Source organism: Lepidochelys kempii, chromosome 5, assembly GCF_965140265.1.
Source record: "Lepidochelys kempii isolate rLepKem1 chromosome 5, rLepKem1.hap2, whole genome shotgun sequence".
Classification (NCBI taxonomy): domain Eukaryota; kingdom Metazoa; phylum Chordata; order Testudines; family Cheloniidae; genus Lepidochelys; species Lepidochelys kempii.
In genome coordinates this window covers 53624105-53645209 of record NC_133260.1, presented here as the reverse complement: position 1 = coordinate 53645209, position 21105 = coordinate 53624105, and the positions used below count along the sequence as shown (strand labels likewise).

Sequence of the window (21105 nt, the reverse complement as noted above, 5' to 3'; positions counted from 1 at the left end):
ACATCTGGTCACCCTAGTAGGGACTATCCAGAGGGCACTATGGGATCTTCTTGCATCCTCTCCACTTTGCTCACACACACAGGAATGTGGACCTGTATCCTTATGGTAAGATCTTTGGCTATTCTTCCAGAGGCTTTGGCATGCTGAAGCAGTTTCAGTCAACTGGAAAGCTATACAGCACACAGGGACTGCTCTTAAATAGGGGAATACTCAGGGAGTGTAAAGCCCCACCCATATGACTAGGGGGGTTGGTAGGGTGCGGCCAGGATGCACAGTCCTCCAGATTTTGGTTTGGATAACTTAAAGCAGTCTTTGGGCTGTATTCCAGAAGCCATTTTGCCAGTCTCAAATCAGAAGCACAGAACCGTGGCTCAAAGCCATCCTTCCCTCTCCTCTCCTGAGCTGCACTAAGCACAAACCTTTAGTCTTTTCAACCAGCTAATTACTTCCCTCCTTTCAGAATAGTTCCCCCTTGTTCCTTTTTACTCCTGGCAGGCATACTGGGGACAGAATCAGAGACCCACTTTGAAAATTCAACCCAGAGACTGTGAGCAGCAGTGGAGAGATGGAGAAGCCTGTTCAGTTAAAAAGAAAGCCTAGGAGGTTAACTTCCAGAAATGATTGGGATATAAGATAGGCAGTTTTAAAAGATTAACTAAAACAGTCTTTCTACAAATGCTGGATTTAAGGGCTAATCAATGAGAGCTCAGATTTCGGAGAGAACAAATTAATTAGATTGCCAACATAAAATCTCCAAGGGCTGAAAGCACAATAAAGTGGCATTATTCCCACATTAGGAGCAACTCCCATTTATTATCATCATAATGCCTGCACCAAAGGAGGGTTTGCATAAAAATGAAAATGTTCAATTGCAATCTCTCACTCCTTTCCTCTTTACATTTACTCTACATCTTTAACAGATGCTTCTCCCCACTATCTAGGTCAGGATTTTAAACTTTTTTTTTCCCATACTTGCTTTCTCTGTTTTTGCCTAATACCTGAAAAGTCTGCCAGTCTTGCAGCTGAAACAAATAAAAACAAATACAACAAGATCCATGGAAACAGCCCCTTCCCCACGCCAGCCAGTGAGACAAGGTCAAGAAGAGAGGCTGCTGAGAGAGGCATTCATTGGTGAGATATAGACAAGAGCAAGAAATCTACAAGGATTCCACCTGCCACCCTGAACCTGCAGGAGCCCCTGGGCAGGTTATGAAAAAAACAGCTGAACTTTCTTTGTAGAGATTTTTCATTTTCTTTTCCATTATATTTGGCCCTACTGTTATATTTTAAAGCCTAATACCATGGTAGGATACAAGAGGGGCCATTTAATAACATATCCTACCATATTCTGAGGAGCATAATAATAAATACTTTGCACTTACATAGCATTTTTATGCACAGATCTCAAAAAGATGGATTATTGTCCACATTTTTTACAAATGGTAAATTGAGGCACCCTCTGGGACCCTCCCCAACTTGTGGAGTCTCACAGCTTGGGGTTCAGCTCAAGCCCAAAAACAGCTACATTGCAATTTTATAGCCCCACAGCCCAAGCCAGGTGACCCAGGCCAGCCGCAGGTCTTTTATTGCAGTGTAGACATACTCACAGAGGCCTGATTTTCTGAACTTCAGAAACCCAAGGTCACACAAAGTTGCTTATGACTGGGCAAATGAGTATGTAGGTATAAAGACAGCCAGTTAAACTGGCTATTTGCATACAAACATATTTGCATGTGGATTTGCAGCAAATGCACATACAAATTAGACATGCAATTACATCCATATATATATATTTTGCAGGCAGCCTTAGGCTTCTGAAGTTTTGAAAAAATCAAGCCCTAAATGTTTTATAGTTTACTTTCAATGACTAGTAGCGGGAGTCCAGGTCTGTATAAACTGTGTTAGGATAATCCTGGATATCCTCCACATGGATAATCCGCAGAGACCTCTCCCTCCTTCCTTTGAAACTGCTGCTTTCACTCACAGCATAGTCCACCACTTGTAACACATGCTCATTTGATGCAAGCGGGATTCATTGGACTTAATATACCTATTAAATCTAGGGGAAGGGCTGAAAAAGGCTATTCAAAAATATATGTTTACTTTTTATACGTATCCACTCAGGAAGCACTAGTCACTTTCTGTATGTTTTATTTTGCATGGGTCCTCCAAGTCAAAACCCAACAAGACAGCTGTCTGAGGTTATTTAAGTACCTTTGCTGGTACTGGAACATAGATTCTATGGCCAAAAGGGACCATCATATGTTCTTTATAACACCTGCCGTAGAACTTCCCCAAATAATTGCTAGAGCATATCTTTAAAAAAAATCCAATCTTGATTTAAAAATTGTGAGTGATGGAGAATCTATCTTGACCCTTGGTAAATTGTTCCCATGATTAATTACTCTTGCTGCTAAACATGTACGCTTGTTTCCAGCTTGAATTTGTCTAGCTCCAACTTGCAGCTACTCAATGATGATTCCCCATTTACAGTTACATTTTGAGACCTATCAGTTAACCATTTTTAAATCCATTTAATGTGAGCATATTATTTTTATATCATTCTAGTTTTTAATCAAAATGTTTTTAAGATGCATCTGTTTTGAACATTCATTCAAACAAATAGGACATCAGGAATTGCTTGCAACAGTTGGCCAGATCCTTAACTGGTACAATTTCATGTAGTTCAATTAACTTCAGTAGAGCTACACTGCTTCATAGTAAATCTACAAAGCTAGGATCTGACCCGGTATGGTCAGCCACTTCTAACAAGTGTATCAAATTTTATTGGCTGTATCTAATACATCACTGAACACGCTTAATAATGTTGGCATTTAAATAGTAGCAATATATCATAATGATTAACAATAGCAACTTTGATCATTTATAAAATCTTTCTTCCAAAAGAATCCCAGGTTGCTTTACAAACACCCATTTTTTCATGTTCTGTGTGTATATAAATCTCCTCACTGTATTTTCCACTGAATGCATCTGATGAAGTGAGCTGTAGCTCACGAAAGCTTATGCTCAAATAAATTGGTTAGTCTCTAAGGTGCCACTAGTACTCCTTTTTTTTTTTTGGCGGATATAGACTAACACAGCTGCTACTCTGAAACCTATACTTATCCTTTTATCCATCATCCTAAGGGGTTTAGAGCTATCCTGAATGAAATGAAGGAATTCCACCTTCTGAATCACCAGTAACATTTCTTCCAACTAATGGAGAATTTTGCAAATATTTCCCACCATCACTAATATGGGTTCAGCTTCACTGGCATTAGCAATTTTAAATAATCCTAGTATAGAAAAGGCTCTAAAGGTCTCTCATCCAAGAACTGTTCTCAGCTCCACTTAGTTTATAAAGATCTGACAAAAACACAGAGCAAAGTGGTCTAATGTTTATAGGCTTTGCAGTTAACATCCTTTAAGATGAAAAGGAGAAGGTGGCTCAGATGCTATACTAATGAAGAGCATATAAAATGCCACAGGCAGACAACCATTTAAACATGTAAAACTCATCTTCACAACTAGAAGGACGTATGTTTTCTTTTTAAAATAAAAGCATGGGTAACAGCAAATATAGAAAAAATAATCAAAATGTTCAAAGGGCCAAACTTTCAGCTCGGCCACAACAGCTGTACAGTCAAAGGCAAATGCACTCCTCACACCTACAACAAAGAGCATCTGTCTGTGCAAACGGAAGAATGAACAATATGATTTTCCTCTTTTGTACCTGAGCAGGCCGAGTTTTTTCAAAATTTAGACATTTCGATGAAATTTCAAAATATAGAAAAAAATAAGGGAAGTGGGCAATTTTGAAACAAATATTTGTGATCCCCTCTCCTCCCATTTTTCTCCCCCCACCAGATCTAATTTGTGCACTGTTACAAGCTAGCTGGCCCTTCAAGGCTAGCCATACTCAGCGTTGCCTGGGACTTGTACCTAGTGTAACACCAACAGACCCTGTTCATCAGCGGGCAGGATTGAACCAGGGACCTCTGGAGCTTCGTGCATGAGCCAACTGGCTGTTAGCACTTATTTTATCTCTCTCTTTAACTTGTCTCAGTGCTACTAGATGGGACAGAACACCACACGCAGGAGGTGTGTGGGTTACATACTTCCCCTAGCTGAGGAAGCGCAACGGGAGCTTCAGAGTCTTCCCAGTTGAAATCCTGGATGAGCCCCCCCCCTTGTAACACTGACAGATCCTAGTCGGTGACAGGCAGAATCGAAACAGGGACCTCTGGAGCTTAGTGCATGAGCCTCTACCGCAGGAGTTAAAAGCCAACTGGCTGTTAGCTAAGGCTGTAGAGCAGACTCAATTTATCTCTCTCTTTAAGTGGTCTCGGTGCCACTAGACAGGACAGGACAGAACACCACACCCAGGAGGTGTGTGGGTTACACTAGCACCAGCTGGTGGTGATATGGCAACTTAGTGATAATTACTGAATCCAGCTGTGAAAGGGTTAGGAAAAGACTATACAGAGTGGAGAATGCAGTTAGGAAGGGATAGAAAGACCACAGAGAAAGCAGGACTCTCCTGCAGGTTGGAGCAGGCTCTGGCTCCAGCAAGTGGTAGCCCTGAGACAGAGCTTAAATAGGTAGGAACTCAGGTGGAAGGACCCATAGGGAGCAGCATAAGTTCAAGTGGGGAAAGCCCTGGGCTAGAGCCTACAAGGAGTAAGGAGATCCCTAATGGAAGTTGCCAGAGTCCCTGGGAAAGGGAGGCAGGGAAAGAAAGCCTGTTAAGACAAGGAGCAACAAAGGACCAACTCTGAAAGAAGAGGGGAGGCCCTGAGGGAGGGCCAGTGAGAACACTTCAGTGGAGCCTGAGAGGAGTAGAGGGCTTATTAGTCTGGCAGAGAAGGGAGAAGCCAGAGGCCTGCAAACCAAAGAGATGCTGTGTTAAGCACAGGCTGTGGGGAAGCAGCACAAGTGGACTTAAAGGCAGGAAGCGGTCCTGGGAAACAGCAGCATGTCTAAAGAAGCACACCTACCTGCTTAATACAGGATCCTTGGGCTGGAACCCAGAGTAGAGTGTGGGCTCTGGTTCCCCTGCCAGGCCCTGAGGAAGGAACATGCAAGCCCAACTACAGGAGCAAATTAGGCTCCTGTGAGGGAGGGGCAGTAGGAACACTTTAATGGAGCTTGAGAGAGGTGGAAGAACTATTATCTGGACATTTATTTGGATTTTAGGTGTCTTGGCCAGAGGGCTGAGCCATGGAAGACCTGGTGAGAGGTAAATGGCCAGTAGGAGGCACTAGATCAGGATCACAACCTGTGCTGCGGGTGGCGAGTATGGTACCTTACATGTACATAACTGCGGAGTTCCACCACAGCTTTATTTCCCCATTATTGTGGTGAAGGAGGTACTTTGTGCCTGACATGACTATCACGGCACATTTTACTGGGAAAACCTGGGAGAAAGTGTCTTCCAGCTAAGATTGCATCATGTTATCAGTATTAGGCAGTGATATAGTGTGTCCTACCATAGTTACAGTGGGTCAAATAAATAGTTCTTTATTATTATTATTTATTCCTCACTGAACCAACAACATTCCCAGTGCTATACAAACATTTAAAAAGACACTACTCCTACCCAACAAGCTTACAAAACTAGTAAAAGCAAAACAGTTCACACACACATTACTGTACATCACAGTCCTGGAGAAAGGTGGGATAGGAATCTTGTAGAGATCATCGTTGAAATGTGATGAAGTAGCAGTATGTCTTGAGGAGGGATTTAAAATTAGTGAGGCAGATCTCTTAGTGAATAAAGGAGGGAGATTGTTCTAAGTGTAAAGGGAAGTATCAAAAAAGCGTGAAGAGGAAAGTAGAAGGATACAACATTGGAGAGAGTCTTGGGAGAAAGAAGGGGAGCAGGAAGAAATGATAGCAGACAACCAGGAGCATATTTATCAAGGGTGCTGAAGCACCTCTAAATGCTTTGACTTTCCGGTAATTGCTTGTCCTTTCCATTTTAACTATATATATGGGATCATTACTATCTACAGATGTATTAAATGAATCCTTACCATCAACAGCCAAGGAGATGACATCTTGGGTGTCTTCAATTCCATACATAACATCACAGCGGTACACACCCGCATCGCTTGCACGTAGTTTAACCATAGTCAGCGAAGCATCACCAATATCCTCTGGGTGGGTTGGAACAGACACTCTGCCTTTGTAGCCTTGCCCTATTTTGATGTTCCCATTTTGGGCCACCAGAACAGTGGTTTCTTTCACATCTTTTCCGGTTTTATCCTGTTCAACCTTTGACCATTTGATTCGAAGAAATTCACTTGTATTATTGTAGCTGGGGGGTAAAGTAGGCAAGGTTGAAAAGAAGCAAGGTAGAGTTGCTCTTCCAGAAAGGGAACCCTTTACAGGGGGGCTTTTTTCCACTTTAACTAAAAGAAGAAGGGGAAAAATCACATTAGTGGGCCAACAAAATAAGAACCAGTACAATTTCATTGCAATTTAAGGATTAAAGCTCACATGGGGGCTGATTCTCATGTCCTTTATGTTGGTGTAAATCAGGACTACCTTGATTTGAGTCAATGGAATAAACTCAGAGGCAGTGTGGTCCACTGGACTAAGATTTGGGAGAGTTCTAGTCTTGCCTCTACCTCAGCCTACTTGGGTAACCTTGGGCAAATCATTTTACCTCTCTGGGCCACAGTTTCCTCCTATGAAAAATGGGATTAATATTACTGGCCTCCTTTGTAAAGTGCTTTGAGATCTACAGATGGAAAAGGTAGGTATGGTTGTTATGCAGAAGTAAAACCAGTATGAGAGGAGAATATGACCTATGGCCTTAAGTGCATTACAACTCTGAGAACCCACCCATCGTTCTGTCAAAGGTTAACTCATTTTGATCTGTTAAACAATAGTCTTTCCAGTGAGATTCTCCTATTAGTTCTTTTTTTAATTGTTTGCCTCTTTTCCAATTTCAGGCCTTAACATGTAGCTGAAACCAAATATGTTCAAGTAAAGGAGGCAATGAAGCACATGGAGGTCCCTTCTTGGTTCAAACTTGTGATTATAGGACTTTTATCATAGTTTTATGACATCTCCAGCTGCAAATACTTTACAGGGAAATGCATCCACAAGACAATATCCTTAGGGGACAGTTGGCTACTGTTCACCCAGCTTGCCTACAGCATGTGTCTGGAGAAAGGATTTCTGTTTGCTACCATTACACACCAGCTCTTAATCCTCATTAAGTTATTAGATATGGTTCAATAACATCATATATGTATATTTGTCTCTTTTCTTTTCCACTGGCCTGCTCTATAACTCTTTCTCTGAAAGGCTGAAGATAATGGTAATTCATTTTAAATGAACTAGAGTTCATAGTTTAGAAAGATATCTGCAAACTAATACTGACCACCAAGAGTGTGAGGGAAGAAACAAGTGCTGCCAACACATGGAAACGATTTAGTTGTTCATTATTAGTTGTCAAAAATGACATCTATGCTCATACTGTAGAAGATTCTAAAGAAAGAAAGATAACACCTGGCTATTTCAAAAACTACTATGTTGTAAGCATTTGACTATTGGTTAAATTATTTTTTTCAAAGAGGCATAAATAGCTCTATACAACATATACTTTAAATGGTCAAATCTCTCTCTATTTAGGCGTTGATATTATGCTCATCTCCTTGGTATTTGAGTGTCTCAATATTACAGAAAGATACTGAGATTTAAATAAGTCACGAACTACAATTAAGGTCTAGAGACCACAGTTCAACAAGAGTGTATTTGTAAAAACAGTGAAAGACCAAGACAATTCAGATACAATAGCCAAAAAGAGTAAGGAATTGTTAGGATTATAGGTTGTTGGGTAAAAATCACCAAGGTCGAGGTTCAAATGCACTTACTCATGTTGAGTATTGCCTTATTGCACAAATATTCCCACTGAAATCAATAGAGCTATCTGGTGAGCGAGGGGCTACTCAACCTGAGCAAGGGTGTCAGAATCTGGCCCATCATGGCATCAATGGATAATAAACTAAGAGGGCATGATTCTAATCTGAAGTTTTACTATTAGGATAAATGTCATTGGGTCTGATTCTCCACTCCATTATACCAGCTTTGTGCTAACGTAACTGCAATGAATTACACGGCACTAAAATTGGTGTGAGAGACCGCAAAATCAGGACTCTTGATTTCAATAGAAGTTACCACCAGTTTATACAGGTGTGAGATCAGAATCACTCTCAAAATATTTCATATTTCTTATGCTGTCTGGTTGCTTTTTTTAAAAAGGTGTATCTTCATTAGAAAGAGAATATTTAAAAGAATAAATGCCTAGTTCTATTTATCCTGCCTGTCAGAATTTTAATAATCTTCAGAGAGAGTTGGTGGTGGCTGCAGTGATCTGCAATATCCGCACTGATCCCCGAGGAAATTTTCTCCTTAAAATTGATATTTACATGTTGAGGTGACTGAAAGCTCTTGGCAGCAACCATATCTTTATGATATACAGTTTATATCTGTTCTAATCTAGGGCAACAGTTTGGAACGAAAGGAGACCATGTGGCCATAAATGCATCCATCTACTTTACAAAGTAAGTATCCCAGAGCACTTTTATAATAAGAGAACTCTCTGTTCTGACTTGCAGGCTAATCAGCCTAAGTCTGTTATTAGGTAAAATAGGATTTTTTTAAAAAAAAGTTACTTTCCCCATTTGGGAAAAAAATGTTTGGCAATTAAACATGGGTTAAGTGATGCTCCTGCACACTGTTGCAAAAACTTTATTTCCTGTGGCAGCCCAGGCTAGCTATTCAAGCATGATTTATTGTCTACTGCTGAAGGCATCCTTTTCTTCTTTTCTTAACCCTTACACCCCTTCTGCTGCTTCAGCATTTTCCCTCTGACTGAAAGCACAGAACGCTATCTCTTCCCCAGATATTCGGAATGCCACTTTGCAGACCATTCCTTAATAAGCACAGGGCCAGCAAAACAAATGGTCACCAGGGACAGCAAAGGACAGGAAGAGGTTCAGTAACTGCCTGTGTGTTTGTCTGAAGCTGAGAGGGGCAGATATTTGCCAGTTTGCCTAGGTCAACAGCTCTCCTAGAGCTGACAATAGAAGGTGCTATGAAACCTGAACACCCATTTATCCAGCATCTTTACCCAACTCCACAGCCAGGTGAGACGTAAAAGCACTAATGTCCTCTTGTATGTATTAAAAAGAAACATGGTTTTGAAATCACCAGCCAGGATGGTGATTAATACAAGCATTTTTCTATTGCTAAGTGGTATGTAAAAAACTTCTCAATACAACTGGTTAATGGAGGAAACACATGAACACACAGAGAGACTTAAGTCCAAATCACCACAAAGAGCCATACCTTGGAGTCCTTGCTCAAGCAAAATTCCCAGTTAAATCAATGGGAACTTTATCTGAGTTAGGACGGTGGGATCAAGCCCAAAGAATCACAGTGTAGTCAAGTTAGGGGGCCTCACTAAGTAATCGGCCATAACTGTCTAGCCCTAGAATGGGTAAATGGGGAAGGAAGGCATAAGAAATCTTCCCACCCACTGTGGCCCCCTGCAAAGAAATGTCAACCTCAGTCCCTGTATTTTGAAGACTGCAGACACTGTTCCTTCCTACTTCCCTAAGGGTGCAAATCACTTCAAAGAGAGATGGAAAGAGGCTGAGCAATGGTTTCATCCCTTCCACATGGAGTTGATCAACTGCTCGGGTGGAGCAGGTGCACAGTCCAAAGGGATGGAGCATTTATCAGGGAACTGGGGAAAGGATCATGCCTTGGGATTATACCAGAGTGCTCCCCTGCTGTGGTGCCCAATGTGAGCCAGTGTCTTACAATGCAACATGGCCTCATGTTGCAGTCAATCCTGATCCTAATAAATGACAGATGAAAGTCTGTTTATTTTTCCTCCCACAAATTATCTGGGGGGTTCTTCCTTCATTTATTTATCCACACTGATGTACAGGATCATGTTAAGGGCCAAGCCTTGTGGATTTAATTGTGAGTTTCCCTACATTCTGGTGGGTGTCTTGGAGCCCTCTCATTACATAAGGATACGGGTTTTGGTGTAAATATTTAAAAGTTGCAGAACAGTTTCATCTTGAACCTGCTGTAATGTTCTACCAGTCAGAGTTAGTGTATCCTGCTGCCAGGCAGTTATAAAGATTGTGGGGCTGCATAATTAATTAAAGGGAGGTAGTTAAAAATAGGGAGCTCAGTGAGGCTATAAATTCCATACTGCTGCCTCCTGGTAGCTCCCTGATAGAATTTCCCCTTTGTGAGCTTCTACCTTGAATAAAGCTGTTTTCCTTTTGACTTTAACCAGAATTCCAGCTATCTGTTGTTTTGGACCTTGCCTCGGGTCCTCCCAGTTCACAGTTCGGGTTGTAAAAGTCAGCTCATCTTATCAGTGAAGTAGGGCTTGCTCTCTTTCTTTTGAAGTTGGACACAAAATAAAATATTTGTTCCCTGCCTGAAAACAAAGACTCCTTCCCCAGAAGGTCTTGTACAATCTTTACTTTTGCAAAAGTTGCAAATCCCTGAAAAGTGAAGTAAGCAGAAAAAGGGCTATTTTAGGGTAAAAATAACACCACCACCCATTGGTCTGTATGGGGCAAAGTGGTCTGGATCCAATCAGAAAGAATGTCCTCCAGGAGGAGAAGGTGCTGAGAAGAATGGTCTTGCTGTGTAATTAAGTTTAAGAGAACAGAAACATTGACAGTGAGTAATCAGACAAAAATGTATTCTCATGGAATCAAAGATCCTATTTATGGTAAGCCAAGTTTATAGGGGAAGAACAATTAAAACCCTTTGTTGAGAGTTCATCAATAGTCTGACTACGCATACACTCTATAGTCCAGTCTAGTAGCAGCCATAACAAATACCTATGATCTCATGTGCTCTATTAAATCTAATTTCTTTATATACTGAGCCTAAGCAAACTCTGTTCATTAACTCTAAATCTTTTAAGAAGGAAATTTAATACTTAAGAATATAAGTGTTAGGTTGTTAAATTAAATTTTTTTAAAAAATCAGGACTACCTGCAAGAACACGTATGGAGCTTTGAGAATGGAGGTAATAAATTGAATCCCAACAAAAACTTCACTGTGTTCCTACCAGATGGTTTGTGGCCTGAGCTACTACAGTAAAGAGAGGAGGATGTAAAACAGGCATAGAGTACTGAAGGATCAGTTACTTCTCATACTCTGTCAGTAAATCATAGAAAACCAGGCAAATGTATATTCCATCTGCAGACCTGAATATTATAGCACACCCATACGTACATATATATAATATACAGGCACAAACAGATGTTTATTATGTATTAGTCTCAAGTGTCTCATGACTCAAGTGTCAGACGGCTACTGAGGGGATTTTCTACTCTTTTCAGGTTTATAGGGTCTTCTTGAAATCACACTCATTCATGACATGACAAATGAATGTTTAAATTGGGGAGGTAAATTCCCACATTTATCACAGTCACTAGTCCAGTTTGTAACCTAACATACTACACCATCAGCTAGTTCAAAAGTGAGTGAATGTCATGCTAGCAACCAATGTAAACTTTGTCCAGTAACTTCTGTCATTAATCCTTTATGTGCACTAGAGCAAACAGCACAGGTCCTGTGATGGGGCATTCCTTTGACCCCACAGGCTTATGTGGTACTTCCTGCTGTTCCGCTCCCAAAAATATCTTATGGGAATTTAAAGGATCTTAAAGAAACCACACAAGAGCCTCTACAATTTACCTTTAAAACAAAAATGCTATTTTTTCTACATAAAAATTATGAGCTTACATTGCATATGTGCTAGGTATATATGGATAGGGCCAAGCTCAAGGATGAGGGAGATGATAAAATGAAAAAGACTAGAACAATAATTAATGGTGAATATATAAAATATTACATATCTGTAATCTGCTGTGTTACGAATAAGGTTGGAGTTTTGTCATGTCTATCATGGGAATATTGGATTTCAGGACTTATATGTTAAAAAAAAATCCTTATAAATATCCAAACTAAGCCCTTTGGTGACTTTGGCATGGCAGGGGGATTGGTTGGGGGGAAGACATGATGACAAGCAGTTGACTAAACCACACAGAGCCTAGGCTGCTGCAAATGTTTAACCTTGAGCTGGGTGACAGATTATTAGAAAACAAAAACACAGGACCACACCAGTGGATGATCAACAATAGTTTTTACTCCAAGAGAGATAATGGTTCTTCCCCAGGTATACAGAGAGAATTAAATCGCGAAGAGGCCAGATTGGGTCTGCAAAGTTTGGGTTCCAGGGAAGTAACTCCTGCTCTCTAAAATGGCTTTGCACACGAGAGCTCTGTTCCTGACATTTGTTCTAGAATGGAAAATAATGGCTACTTGAGCTATAAACCAATCTGTTGACACTAGATCTTTTGGAAAGTATTTTTCCCATTTCTTTTGCCCTCTTCACAATGGCCATTCTGTGAGTTTTCTTCAAATTGGTATGATAAAACTACAGCTCTAAATGAATAAGATACACAGCGTTCATACTGCCTTGCTAGGGGTGGGAGACTTTCCATCTGCTCCCACCAAGCCACACACATATGATCACTAGCCAGAATCTGGCCCAATATTATTGTTATCTGCTTAACTGGATGCTCATCAGTGGGTTTCTCATGTATTGTAAATCCCATACTGGAGAATCTCTGAGCCAAATTAAGAAGTGTTAAAGGGCGGTGTAAATTATACATCAGTAACTTGGTGTGCATGTGAGTGTGAGTAGAATTACACAGTATGGGGCAGGAGGGCACAAAGGTATCAGGAACAGAAACTAATAGGAATGTATAATGAGGCTCAGAGCTGCTTTGTCTTCTACATTCTTCCTCCTGCTAGTTGCTTTTCCTGCTAAAACTTCACCCTTTTGCCTCTCATCATGTGAATTACACCCCTTTACAGAATATAAATTACCTCCATTCATGACACTTTTGAAGTTAGCTTGTTATGCTTAATAGCTCATAGTTTCACTATAACTTATGCTAGATATTTCTATCTTAATGGAACAATACAACTCACTGGATAGGACTTCTAAATTCACCACTGGATTCTTTAGCATGTAAACTCACTTTGCAAATCTAAAAACCCCTTCCCATAATGATTTCCCTTGCCTAATATCCCTCATATAAACAGTGCATTAAATGCAACAAGACCCAGATCTCTCCCTGGTATGCAGTACTTTCAGTTACATTGCTAAGTAAAACTTGAAAAGAAGGTTGCCATTTACTAACCAAAGAAGTCCCAGCTCTCTAGGGAAAAAACTTACAAACTTAGTTGTCTGCTTCTGACCCTCTCTCAAAGTCTTTGAGTCTATTGTCCCTGAGGACAACTCTAATCTCTCTAGCCTGCTGTGTGTTTAATGAAGGATAGAAAAAAATAAGGGAGGTTTTAAGTAAAATATAATGGTGCTTCCATCCTGCTCTTAGGAAAAATATATTTTACTTTTTATAATGGGTGGGCTCATTTAGGCACCACAGCCATTCACTTTTCTCTAGAAAAATCTTTGAACAGTTTTGTAAGAGCCATTGGACAAGCTGGAGAAAAGAATTAGTAATTTTATATGCAAGTGTTTGCCAAGAAAATAAAATCAGCTCAGAAAGCCCCTAAAAATAGATGTGTTTACCCTTTGCTGCCTTAATAAAATGTACTGTGTTCTTGGTCCGGAGAATCATAACTTCATTATTAGAACTGTTGAGGGGGAAAAAACCATTTTGCTGTGTCTGGTAATCTATATTACATAATCTTATGGCACTTTGCATCTTTTTTTTTCCCATTACTGTAGCATATAGAGTCTTCAAGGGAGAGTTTGAAATCCAAATACACAAGACAAACAAAGCATAGGAAGGGTACACAAAGGGGAGGACTCACACAAGGTCATTCAGCAAAGCAGAGACAGAAATAGAACCAGGTCTCCTGAGTCCCACAGTATAAACCTCCCCTCTAGATCATGCTGCCTCTAATAGTCACTAAGGGACAGTTCCAGTAAATGTTTCCACGTCAAACACTTACCTTTATGCAGTGCATTTGTTACAACTAAGGTAGAGCACATCCATAAGACACTTTTTATATTTAATAACATCTTGACCTACAAATAAAGAAAAAATGAGTAAGTCAAAAGTATTCTAGTGTGTACTTATGAAGTGTTTTAGATCAATACATCAATACCTGACCTTAATATTAAAGATGATGATATACTGTAACAAGTTATTTGTCAGGGGGAAAGAATTAATATTAAGATTCTTTCACATGTAAATCACTGGTTTGAATCTAATCCAATACAGTAGTGACAGAAAGTCATTACCATCTTGTGGTTGATACATGGTCTTGGTGAAATGAGAACTAGTCCAAATCCAATTCTTAGTTGGTGTATATAGCACACAAAAACACCATCATTTAGAAACTTACAAACTGCCATACTGATCAAGGTCCATTTCATTTCACAAAAGTTACCATCACAAATTGTTCATGAGTTCTGAAGGTGACTGAATGACAGCATCACAGTTCTTTCCAATATTTTGCTGAACACAGGTTCTCTTAGGATTTGCCGCTTGCAACATTTATTCCTTGGTGAAATGTCATTGTAATGACAACATGACCCCATTATTATAGAAGCATGGTGGATTTTAGGTTTCTGTTTCCAAAGTGTGATTTGGACAATTCAGTGCCTTTGTGTATACTTCCCTCCCCCTTTCTAAGCTATGAGCCCTATAAAAAACTGAAAGGTCTCTAAAATACACAGTGCTTCCATAACAACACATCTCCACTTCATGCCAGTTCCTAGTCAAATGTGTTGCCTGTATAAATAACATGAAAATCTGAGGTAAGTACACAAGTGAAATTAGAACGATTCCCACTAAATGATAGCCACTATCTCTTTATAAATATCTAACAATCATGAGAATTAGCTTTCAGTAACAGTAAAGGCTTGTGGGGCACTGTTGTTAAGAGACTGTTAGTTTGAGTTCATAGGAATTTCCTGATTTTCTTCTCAAAATATGCCCCTCATGATCTCTAATTAGAGTAGTAGCCAAAAGTGAGAACTATTTCATGTCCTGAATAGAATATAACTTAATGTCCTTTAGGGAAATATGGAGCAGAGATTTATTGGGAGTCAATCTACATTAGAACTATAAAACTATATATGCTTAAGTATTAAAAAGTCATCACTGGAATTAAAACATTGACCAATGCAACAAGAAGTCCTCACTAGACAAAGTGGACACTCACACATGATTGCAATAGACATAGTGTACATCCTCTGATAACAATGAGAGATACGCTCAACGTAAAGAAATTTTGTTACACAACATACAGGTATGTCCTGAAAACCACATACCTGTATCTGGCCTGGGATACATTCCATAATGGGAGAGTGGTTCAGAAAATAATGCAGAACATCTTAAATCAACCATTCACAAAGTGGGGCTCTTGAATATCTGAACAGGACAATGTTATAATTCCCACTCGAAAGAGACTATATTCTAGGAGCTTTACATTCCCTGCAAATGGATGGTTAGTTTTACTCTGTTGCATAGGGAAACACACTGTGCAACATTTTCCTAGAGCGTGTGGAGGAGAAAACCAGCTGCTTTCCCATGTAGCAGCCCAAATGCTGCCAAGCACACCCCATCCTTTTATCACCAACTGCACTGGGCTGGGATTACAATGTGATAATATTTATGTTGCAATGTCAGTGTTCACCCACGCTGAATCTTGTGTGATGGCATTGACATTGCAACAAAAATGCCATCACACAAGGTTCACATATTTTTGTGGTTAAATCCAAGACAAGAATTACGACCTTAGTGGGTTCATTCAACCTGATCCATATCTTCAATAAGATTTATCTTAGGGGGTGAAATAGCAGTGCTTGATCTAAATCAGTTCACAGGGACATGGCTAGTCCATACAGTTTTAGTTGGCGGTGGGGGAAGAGGATAAGATGATTAATTTTATAAGTCTAGACAGTTATACCATCTCTTAGACCTTCATCTTGAAATGAGTGCATGAGTGAAATGGCTTCATAAGAAAGAGTTGCATAAGTCAGAGCTGATCATTTGCCCTTTATTATTCTACAGGGACTAATTTTCAAAGGAGGGTATCTCCAAAAGTTGTCCATATCCTGCATTTGTATGCATAAATCATTATTTAAAAGAAATGATTCCTCATTATTGTATATCATTACTGGTAGACTAGGGGGAAGAATGTGTTTGGAGCCTATGGGGCTGTGCAATGCAGAGGATGGTTCAAGCAGCCCCTGCGTCCAGACAACTTGGGATCCACCATGCCCAAGGACTGTTCATGGTTGCTGCCCTCTGTGGGTACAACTTCTTCAAAGAGGGTATGGAAAGGTTAAGACCAACGAGCTATCCAGCCACAGAGGAGAGCGCATGCTGTGCCCTCCTAAGGGGTTGTGCGATGGGTATTTTCCCCCAGAAGCTTTAGGAAACGGTGGCCTTCCCTGCAGCACAATATCTCCTAGAGTGCCCCCTTTTGGGTTGTGGCTGCACCTCCTCCCTTTATAAAGGTTGTGCCAATGGCTAAGCGGTCAAATAACTTTAACTGAAGAAAACAAGAAAAAAGTCTGTACTGACTTTGCACATTTCACCCTCAGGAGGTAGCCCTGGTCTAAGGGAGTAGGACCAGGATTCAGAAAGGAATTCAAAGAGAGAAAGGCCTGAGGGGTTCACCTCTGGGAGAGAAATGTGCAGCTTCTCAACAGTGTTGGTCACGGATTGCTCCCCACTTCCTACCCCACTATAGTGCACTGAGAGGCTGAGTGGGAGTGAGGGAGCCTTCAGAGGGAGCAGTGAGACAGGGAGAGGGAGAAATGTTTGCTCCGTGTATATAACCTCTAATAGGAGGAGAAGAGGAAACCTTCCTTAGTGCCTGCAAACTCTGTCTGCAGATGCGTGACACAACATTGTAATTCTGCAGGCCAGGGCTGTGTGCACAGATGCTGGCGTGGGGTCCTGCAGACTCCTCACACACCGCAGAAAAGTTTTCTACCCTGAAAAGCTCCCTGTAACAGAGCTGTGCCAGGGCAGGCCAGAGAAGGGACCATGGGACCCACATTTCTGCAGCTTCAGTGGCCCCACCACTATGTACAAAAGGTGCAGGTAGCCAGTGGAGCTGTTTCATCTGTGGCCTGGCATGCTGGTTCCAGGTTGGGGCTGGGATTTCACCTCCCCACCCCACTGCACTTCACCCCATTACTTGGAATTCATGCCAGGGAATGGATTTCACTCTGATTGTTCAACAGTTACAGAATCATCTCAAAGAAAGCTACTGTCAGATATTATTGCTGAATAGTGATTGAAGGCTGCTGGAAATAGCACCAAAAATAGAAAAGTAAAAGAGAGAGGAAAAAATGATGAGAAAGGGTAATTGATAAGGGTCCTTGATTGTAGAAGTCCAAATGGTATTCACATGTCTTGCAGATGAAGGGCAGTACATGGGCATGAATGTTTTGGCATGTTTCATACACAACCTTCTATTTACTACTGCTGAATTTACAGTTGCTACACACAATGTTTTTTAACTGCTGCACAGTGGCTTAGCCATGCCCCACTGACTTTAATATGAAACACCCCCCTAAAACTCCTCACACACTCTGAAAATCTACCTCAAAATATATTAACTTTCAGACATCTTGCCCAAATCTTCTCTAAACTGTAGGACCTACCTCATCAATTTAACAGTGGTTGGTTCTATTTTCTCCAGATTCACGTGTGTGACTCCCATTGACATTAGCGGGGACATTTTCATGCAGTGTGGAAACAATATTCTATACTGTAACTGACCCCAGTACAGGGTGTCGCTGTTGTACTCCAGTCCTTACATGCCTGGTAGTATTCTGGGTGTTCAACATGCTGAGGGCAAGCTCTATAGCTGCTTCAAAATCTCAGCTCTTCAGACCCTAGCCCTTGGTGGGATCCCTTAAACATTCACAGATTCTAATGAAATAACAAAGGATTGGTTTACTGGGGCACCAGAAACAGAGGTGCAGTTACCTTAGGCAAAGTGCCTTTAAGACCAAAGATCACAACAATTCCTAACTCAGGCCCTATGGGCAGTCCAGTCCAGAGGTATGAAGTGAGGCTCCTCAGACCTAATACCAGGGATACTCTCTCCCGCATCAATCACTCACTGACCTTCAGATCCTTCAGCCAGTGTCCAGTACTTTTATCCAGCACCTGAAGTCTCATTCAGACCTATCCACCTCACCTTCTGCTTGCAGGCCACTCCCAAGCATCTGTCATGGCTCCCGCTGGCCCCCCTCACCAGCTCCTCTCCTAGTCTTTTGATCACAGCTCTTAAGATGACCAGCCTTCCCTCTCAGGTGTAGTTTGAATTCTATTTTTGGCAGGGCGGCTCCAGACAGGCCAACGGGGCCATACATTGGCGGGGGGGGGGGGGGGGAAGGGGAGAATTCAACACCTGCCCAAGACTTGCAGTTTGGGGGGACAATTCCGCACCAAAACTACACCCATGGCCAGCTTCCACAATGCAGCCACCAGCCTCTTGTTCCTGTTCTAAATCAATCTCTGGCTCCCTTCTAAGCCAGGCTCCCTCTAACTTCAGTTTGTACATCCCTTCACTGTTACAGTTATGGATTCCTCGGCTGGCTAGATGAGAGGTTAACCAATGAACATTAACGAGCCAGCAGGTTCATTACAGGACCATATTTTCCCATAGAGGGAACCTAGATGGGCCATGTAGCAGTTGACCTGCTGAGAAAGAATTCTTCCCAACTCAAGATGGCAGGACTTGGTCATATGTTTTATTTCTGTCCTCTATTGAAAAATGCATGTGTGACACTTTTCAACTTGAAAGAAGCCAAAACACTTGACAAAACTTAACGTCTATAACAAGTGCTATAGACACTACACACCCAGCCTGAAACACTGCCTCCTTGGAGATAAAAGAGCAGCAGTACTCTAACAGCTCCTAGTGATGCTACCCTATGTCTGAATACAGGAAGCGAAGAGTACTTTTTATGAATATTGCAGGAAGAGTCCAGATGAGCAAATATTACTCAAGTTGGAATTTGGTTAGCACATCTAGGGCTCCATTCTGATCTCACACCAGTTTTACACAGGTGTAACTGTTGATTTAAGTGGGATTACTCCTTATTTAAAGTGATGTGAGAACATAATCTCTGCTTCCCTCTAAGATTCTAGATCAAGAAAGAGAGGAAAGGCCTCCAGTGTGATACATATCTGTGGAACCATCAACGTTTTATCCAGCCAGAGAGATTGATGGTCTCTATCAAAAGGTGTTTGTCATTCCTAGCCATTTCCTCTGAGGTGACAATGAAATAATGGTCTCCTAGGGGCATTCATTCATTATTTTCTTCAGAAGAAGCCAGGTGTCTGAGGCATTGTGATCTGACAAGTAACAACTTTCCATTGTAAAAGTTTATAGTGGTTATGTTTGTTGTGAGCAACAAAAGAATGACCAGAAGAATTAAAGAGGGGTTAGCCTCAATTTTTCCTTGACTCACACCTTGTAAAGAAATGCAGCTTAGTGTTAGTAATGGCACAACATGGATCTATGTTAAATAGGGATTTACTGTCTCTTAGGAGACCCCAATCCCAAACCAAAAATCAATTTGATCCCCTCTGTGATATCTAAGAGGGAACATCCTGGGGCTTCCTTGTGGTAGCAGGAAAAGGCAGCTCAGGAGCTATGATCTTCTGTGGCCCAGCCCCAGGACCTAGTAGGTTCCCCAGGATAGGAGGCTCTTTAGCATGGAGGGTGATACTATTCTCCATGTCTCTTCTCCACTCCTCCACCTTCCAAAAGCCCTGCTAACTTCATGGTCATCTTGATTAGATCATATTGGCTCACAATTTTATTCACTGGGCTGCCTTTTATTGCCCACCTCATGCTGCTACCATGAGGAACCCCTAGGGAGCTACCTTTCAGATGTCACAATAGAGAGTCTGGTTTATTCCTGCTTTGGAGTCAGGATCTCCTTGGAATCTAACCAGCCCCACCCTTCAAAATGTATTGCCAACCCCAAAAGTTCAAAACTCATGTTAGACCTAAAAAATCATGAGTTTGGCTCCAAAATCACAAGCATTTTAAAAAAAAAGATCCTCATGATTTTTGGTCTGCCTTTTGATTTATAAACTCCTCCTGTCCATCATGTGTAAGAGTATGTGTGTGTGTGTGTGTGTTTTTACCGTGTTGCCAACTCCCCACAAAAGTATTAAGTAAGTTGATTCTGACCCTTGCTGCAGGAGTTCTCTGGCTGATTGAAGGTGCAAAGATTCCAGCTTCACCTCACATCCCAACACTCTAATTGATTAGTTATGGGCCCCTTGCAACCATATATTTGCCTGCATCCCTGACCTCTGCACCCTCTGTTGACCCCACATCAATTCTGTCTCCCAGCCCTACATCTGCACCTCACCCCTCAGTGCATCTCTGCTCCTCTTGCAGCTTCAGGGGTTCTTCCCTCTCCCTGCCCCACCCCTCCACACAGCCTGGGGTCAGCCACTGTGGGGTCCTCTTCTCTGCCCTCCCAGGCCAGGGGGTGAGACAGGTCCGAGAGTTATTCACCCTACTACCCTTTCCTAGGCCTGGTGTTCCTGGGAGGAGCAGAGAAGAACTAACCCATTTTTCACAGGAGAGTACAGAGCCACCAGGAATGTTGAACTATTTCTGCTTCCTCTTCCCCTCCCCGACCTAAACTCCTCTCTGTTCCTGGGGAGGGAAAGAGGCGTAAGAGCTCTGCCTTACTTCTGCAAAAGATTGGCTGCTTTTTCCTAGGACACAAGGAAGTGGGGAAGGAAGCCAATCAGAGGGGGGTTTCCCCAGCAGTGTTAAAATTCTGAGAAAGCTGGAGCTTCTCAGGTCCTAGTGAGGTAGGCTCTAGCTGGATTCCAAATGGCCTCATGATGAAATTACAAGAGTTGGCAGCACTGCATGCATGTTTGTAATTTGGCCCTTATTGTGCAATTACCCTCCAGGGCAACATTTTTCTTTTAATAAAGTGAGGCTCAGCATTACAGCAACACACAGGGAGAAAAAAATCTAACCAGCAGCTGCCTCCAGCCC

The 21105-nt window shown here is 41.5% G+C and overlaps 1 protein-coding gene across 5 annotated transcripts in view; it reads right to left on the bottom strand.

Annotated features, from left to right (window-relative positions):
• The window catches only part of VCAN (versican), a 135845-nt gene that overhangs the window by 108902 nt on the left and 5838 nt on the right, over nucleotides 1-21105 (bottom strand). For all 5 annotated transcript variants that reach the window (XM_073344417.1, XM_073344418.1, XM_073344419.1 and 2 more), the window contains exons 2-3: nucleotides 14047-14122; nucleotides 6036-6413 (exon numbers count right to left, since the gene is read on the bottom strand). In XM_073344417.1, the coding sequence (XP_073200518.1) occupies nucleotides 6036-6413; nucleotides 14047-14116 (448 nt within the window). In that variant the 5' untranslated portion in view covers nucleotides 14117-14122. The remainder of the gene's footprint in view (nucleotides 1-6035; nucleotides 6414-14046; nucleotides 14123-21105) is intronic.